Consider the following 6,115-nt stretch of genomic DNA (forward strand, 5'->3'; position numbering starts at 1 on the left):
TTCTTCGGACAAATAGTTATGTCGCATGAGGCTTGTTATAGTTGGAAACATCCCTAAGTAAACAGCTGAGCTTAAAAATACTCCTTTTTTTGTCTGGCCTTTTTAAAAAAATAGTAGTTATTGCACAAAAGAAGACTATGCTGATGCCAATCACTGCGTTCCAGCTGAAAACAGGAAGCCGCCCCAAGTGCCTGTCCCCAGCACTTTGACCATGTGGCTCGGACATTAAAAGCCTCGTCGGAGGATGTGCCCTGTGCTATGAATTGGATCTCTTTATCTCTCTTTTTTTTTTTTTTAATGAGGTGGAAGGCTGCCTATCACAGATAAGTGTATATCCTGCATGTCTGCTTCCTGTACCAGACTTCATGCGTTTCGCCGGTGATTGTCGAGCCTCGCTTCCAACAGGTAACTGTGATGGGAGTTACCTGCTCATCCAGACCTGGCCTAGCAGGCGCTTCCCAGGTGCTCTCTAAGTCCTCTGCTTTACCTTGTGCATCCTTTCATTTCGGAACCCCAGAGGAGGGGGTTGTTTTTCAATAAGATGGGCTGCATTTTGCACCGTGCTTGGGCAGCTTAATAAGCAAGGAGAAACAGAGTTTGCACCATTTGCTGGTGCAACACACAAGAGCCCCAAGATCGTTCTGGATCTTGAAGCCCGACTGCACTAGTAAGCAGGCCATGTCTTACCGTTCTCTTTCCCCAACAAATCCCTCTTCTCCAGCTTGACGGCTGCCATGGAGCGTTCAGGGATTCCCAGATGCCACAGAAAGCTTTGCTGAACCAGGGGCTGCCTTTTCTCAAAGCAAGGGCAGGACAGAGACTTTGGTCTAGCCCCAACATTCTTGTGCCTTCAGAAAGAATTTTGTCACAGAAGAGGAGCTTGGGCTGCCTGAATGAATACATGTTTCTCAAGTTGAGCTCAGGATCCTTCAGCATCTGTTGTCAGTCCCCCAGAGACGCTGTCTCCTGCTGCCAGGTGCTACGTCTGCAGACATTTTACTGTTCTAGATTTAAGCTGGATTTCCAGGTAACTGCATTTTAATTTTTTGAAGTCATTTTTTCTTGAGGACAAATCAGATTTTCTTCATGTTCCCTTCCTCCATATCCCCTTCAACTTAGATTCAACTTTGACGTGAGAAGTCCACAGCGTTGATGAACATAGTCCATGATGCAGGCCACACGTGACCAATACATTGCTATGACCTTGGCCAGGTCTTGGGAGCCTATAGACCTCTGTGGAGACAAAAATTAGCTTATGTTACTAAGGCCCTAGATGCATTTCACGTCACAGTAGTTGAGAAGAGAGCGGAAAACGCATTTTGCACCATTATGGCAATAAATATGCTAGCTACTGCTTCCTAGAAATATACCACTCCTGACACTGAGCCTGTAGGACTCTACAGATTTAACTGAGCTGTGTTCACACCACTGTGGAAAGGGAAGAAGCCTGTTAGTTTTTATTTTGTGAGGGCAATCGTAGGAAGAAACAATCTGGTCGTTCTTCGCTTTGCTCATGAAAATGTAAAGCCCAACTTGTAACCTACCAAGCATCCAAGACCACAGTAAGAATCAGAAGTCAGAGCTGGTGCTCAATGCCTGAGGAAGGAAAAGCCTCTGCTTCTTTTTGGCAGCCTACCCAGTGATGCACCACAACTGGCTGTCATAGGGTGATGCCCTTGTTAGTCCCCTCACCAGTGTCTCGGAAGGATTCAAAAACGTCCCCCTTTTTGCCATCACTCAGAAGTCAGAAGGTCACGGGCAGGAAAAGACTTCCCCTCTTCTCACCAGCGCTCCCCTCAAAGCATGGCATCGCACGCCTCAGGTTGGTGTGCCCGTAGCAGGACCTACAGATCTTCCTTAATAGAAAACTAGGGTTGTAAAGCCACTTTCCCCCATCATTTTTGAAAGCACGCAAAAGCGAGCTGGTACCTAATCTCTCAGCCTTTGTGCGCAGTGTCATCCAGCCAGCGAACCCATGCTGCGACGGAGGGCAGGGTGCCGCGGCTCTCCCGGACTAGCACGGCAGAAGGGCTCATGACAGTGCAGTTCAGCAAGACTTTGTTAATCATTTAGGCAGTCTCTATTTAATTCAGACATCTCAGTCTCTCCATTCGGTTCCTCCCTCAGGTTTTGCAGACTCCAAGCAGACAGATTTATTGGGGTCTTAAGCATAATCAGGAACAAATTAGCCTCTGTTAGGATCACACACTGGCCTGGATCACAGCTATTCAAAGGCTGCCTTCCCATCCATGTGAGTATGAATTAAGTCATCGGATTGGAGTAGGTCTTGAGTATTCTTTTATCCCAAACACATGATCTTATCAGAAGCCCATTACGTTTATCATCGCATTAGGAGGGAACATTTGGAGCCAGTGCAGGAGTATGTTGCTATATAAATGTTGTGCTTACTTCAGTGCCTGTCGTGAAAATAAGTCAGTGCCTCAGGAAGGCCAGGGAAACACTGCCTAAGCACATACGCCTAAAATTAGGCTGTGAGTTTCTGGGTATGCGTTTGCATCAGTGGGGTGGCAGCACTGGGGATGTGCAAAGAGAGCGTACGTGTGTGTGTGTGTCAATGTTTCTGTCAGTGTGGGTGTGTAGCAGGATGCACTTGGGTGCCGGTGTTTCGCTGTAAGTGTATATCTTACTGTGCATGTGTTTATAGGCTGAAGGTTGGGTCTGTTTAATATGGTAGGTATTTTCCTTTCTTTTTTTTTTTTGCCTTTTTACAGAAATAAGCCCCATTTCATAAAATTACCAAGAAACTCTTTTTTTCCAAAAATACATATTTTCATGTGTTTGGGATTTGTTTTTGAGGATCTTTGACTGCTGACCACAGTCTCTCCAGAGCTGAATATTTCTGAGAGATGTCTGCTGAGACTCTCACTCAAACTGGGACATAGTGCTCTGAGGCGGGCGAGCCGCTTTGCTTTATCCCGCTGGTCTTGGGCACAGCAGAGACCTGGCCTGTGCTCTGCTACGTCTCTGCAGAGAGAGGAGCAAGAGGTGTGGAAGGGTAAGGTGAGGGAACCAAGAGTTTGTCTCCAAGGCCCTCAGTTCTATGCTTGCTCTGACCACTCCTTGAGCTGGCCAGACACAGAATGTGTCTCTCCAGGGACGGATGAGCCACGCTGGTGTAGCACCATGCCAGCATTAGTAATCCCTAGACTTACTCTAGGGATTTCTCTCCCTAGCAGAGAAACAAGGTACGTTACCGGCGTGTCCAAACTGGGGCTGTCAGGGCACATACGGTTCGTGAGCAGCTCAAGCTCATGTTCCCAGCTGGGTCAGTATCAGACGAGGAGTAGCAGGGTCCTGCTGGCATCAGGGCTGTTGGGCAATCTGGCTGTGGGAGGAGGCAAGGCAGCAGGGCCGCTGGGGCCAGCGCTGCTGGGTTGCCTTAGGGTCCATCTTCACATCCACCCTAGCCCCCTCCCACCGTGGAGTAATGGGACGCCCCGGGGAGCCATTGTCATCTTCTGTCTGTGAAGCACTCTCCCAAGCGCTCCTCCTTCTGAGCTCTTCGAGGTGTGTGGTATATGTTTGGTGGCTCCCAGCCATATGAAGATTTTAAGATGTGACATGTAGGGTCAAGAAGTTTGGCCACCCCGGGAATATTCGCTCAGATGGAGGGCTGCGCTCATACAGCTGAACGGCTTCCAGATTCATGCTGGCTCCTTTTCGCCAGCTCGGAGCACTGGCCCAGCAAAGACACAGTTCCCCACGCGTATCCACATACACAAGTTGTCCACAGAGGTCGTGATGAAATGAGACCATAATGACATTCTTCCCTGATAGACTTCTCCATTCTTTCAAACTCACTCTCTTAAAGGATCTGGAATTTTGCATGGGGGAGTGGGAGGAAGGGAGGGGAAAAGGAGTGAAAGGCTTTAAATAATTGAATTGCAATAAACTGATTTTTTTCTGGCTCATGATGGTATTTCACTGTGTAAACTAGGAGGAAAAATAAACAGGGGATTTAGTAGTTTGGAAGTAGCTCAAAATTGAGCAGCCGTTGGATTTTCTGACACCTAGCTCGAGATAGTCCAATGCTACCGACAGGACTCTCCTTAGAGATCATTTCCATCAGTCCAGCTAGCTCTGGCTAATTTCCTACCATTTTTTCAGCAGGCTTATTTGCCAGACAAAAATACAACAGGCTGTCAGAACTGGATACCTCTGGGGACTGGCAATGATAATACAATACAAAATAGGATACCAACAGGTCAAAGGTTTCCATTTCACAGAGTACTCTAATGACTGAAAGTCATTATTGCTATGCAGTCTGTTTGAAAAGAGTAGATGGATCTCAGTTCAGTTTTTAATGGGCCAGTGTTACAGAAACAACCTCAAAAATTTGGCATCTTTGTTGGCAGTCTCATTAGAGAAGCCACAGAATAAATGGACAAGGATAATAAAGTCTCCTGCTGCTTTTGATCCTTTCAGGTCAAATCTGAGTCATGTTGGTTGAAGCCGTGTGTGTATGTGGCAGGCTTACCCTCACACTACATATCCTGTATCTGCTCTTTGGATAAACAGATCTGTTTGGCCCTTTGGTCATTGCAACTGTGAACTTGGCGGTTTTTGCTATCCCTAAATTCACAGTTGCTGCAGTTGTTGTTGTTTTGCAGATATCTTTTAAAAACAAAAAGGGAAACATTGTAGACCAGATCCTCTGTTGGCATTTTTCCATCCAAGTTGGTGGAATTATGCCAACACTCACATTGTGTGTCTATGTATTTTCTATCTCTGCTTTCTTCTGTCTCCATCCTTTTAAATGGAGATAGATGAAAATAAGCAGAAAACCCCTTACATTAGGAAATATCTTGAGGGAATTCCCCAATACAGAATTTGACTATCGTTGCTTGGCTTTTTTAAAATCACCTCGTTATTGCCTAGAAGTGACCAACGCTTTCACTTCCCGGTGACCCGGTCCAGCAGATACACAACCATTTATCATTTTATCAGGTCCTAGCAGCTAGATTGCAGACGTTGCCAGTCCTTTGTGATTTCTCTTCTCTACTTTCTCCTGGCAGATGAACCCAGCAGGTGCTATTTCCATGATGGCGATGGAGTATGCGAGGAATTTGAGCAAATGACCAGCATCAAAGACTGTGGTGTTTACACTCCCAAAGGCTTCCTCGATCAGTGGGCTTCCAACGTCTCCGTCTCACATCACAGTGACCAGCAGTGTCCAGGATGGGTGGTCATCGGTCAGCCAGCAGCAACCCAGGTAAGGAACGTATACTCCCTTTCCTCTCCTGGCCCGTGAAGCCCAGCAAGGAGCAACATTCATGAGGGTAGCTAGATGGTCAGCGTTCCTGTGTGATGTTACCCCTGCCTGTTAACTTGCTGCTTCACCAAGGAAGGCCCCTGACAGCAGTTTCCTTCTTTCTGAGCCTGATTAGTAGTGATGAGCTGAAACTCAGTTCCAATCATCCCACTGAAAACTGGCTGAAGTTGTGGCCTGCTTGATTCAATAAGCTGTGTAGGAGTCACCTCAACTATCATCACCTAAACGACTAGATGGGCTCTCTGCAGCTAGCACAGGGTACTATCTTGTGGTGATGAGTTCTGAAGGCTAATGCCGAGTAATACAAAAGAGCGTTCTTTCTTTTTTAATAGTTTTGTGTTTTCTTTCTCCCAGTTTCATAAAAGCGCCCTATTGTTCTATTCTGAGAAAGGTCCCGTCCATTCCCAAAGCCATTCATTAGCTTTAACCCCCTTCTTACATGTCTCCTTTGTAACATAAATAGCTCCAGTTACCATAACTTTACCTTTTGTCTGCCTGAGAGAATTAGATCCAAATGAGTTCAAAAAGACATTAGTTAAATGCCTGGAAAACAGAGCTGTACACAACACAGATGCGACGGTCCAGACGCAACCTGACTCAGGAAAGCCCACATTGCTTATTGTTGGGTTTTTAGAGGATACAGCAGGGAAAGGATCATCGCGTATGAGCTGCTTCGTATGTTCCTCCTTCAGCATCCACCGTTGTCCCTGGCTAGAGACAGAGCAGTGGATTAGGCGGACTTTTGGTTTGGTGCAGCAAAGCTATTCTTACAGTCTAATTAACTGGGAGGTGTCTTGCGTGGGCAGTGCAGAGAGGAATGCC

General features: G+C 46.6%; 1 protein-coding gene across 1 annotated transcript in view; it reads left to right on the forward strand.

The window, feature by feature from the left end:
- Window positions 1–6,115, forward strand: part of PAPPA (pregnancy-associated plasma protein A, pappalysin 1) — a gene marked incomplete at both ends in the record, with an annotated part of 128,286 nt that overhangs the window by 100,378 nt on the left and 21,793 nt on the right. The window contains one exon of the mRNA XM_010288141.1: window positions 5,037–5,233. Coding sequence (XP_010286443.1) covers window positions 5,037–5,233 — 197 coding nt within the window. The remainder of the gene's footprint in view (window positions 1–5,036; window positions 5,234–6,115) is intronic.

The sequence above is a fragment of the Phaethon lepturus genome, unplaced genomic scaffold, assembly GCF_000687285.1.
Source record: "Phaethon lepturus isolate BGI_N335 unplaced genomic scaffold, ASM68728v1 scaffold12645, whole genome shotgun sequence".
NCBI classification, from domain to species: Eukaryota; Metazoa; Chordata; class Aves; order Phaethontiformes; family Phaethontidae; genus Phaethon; species Phaethon lepturus.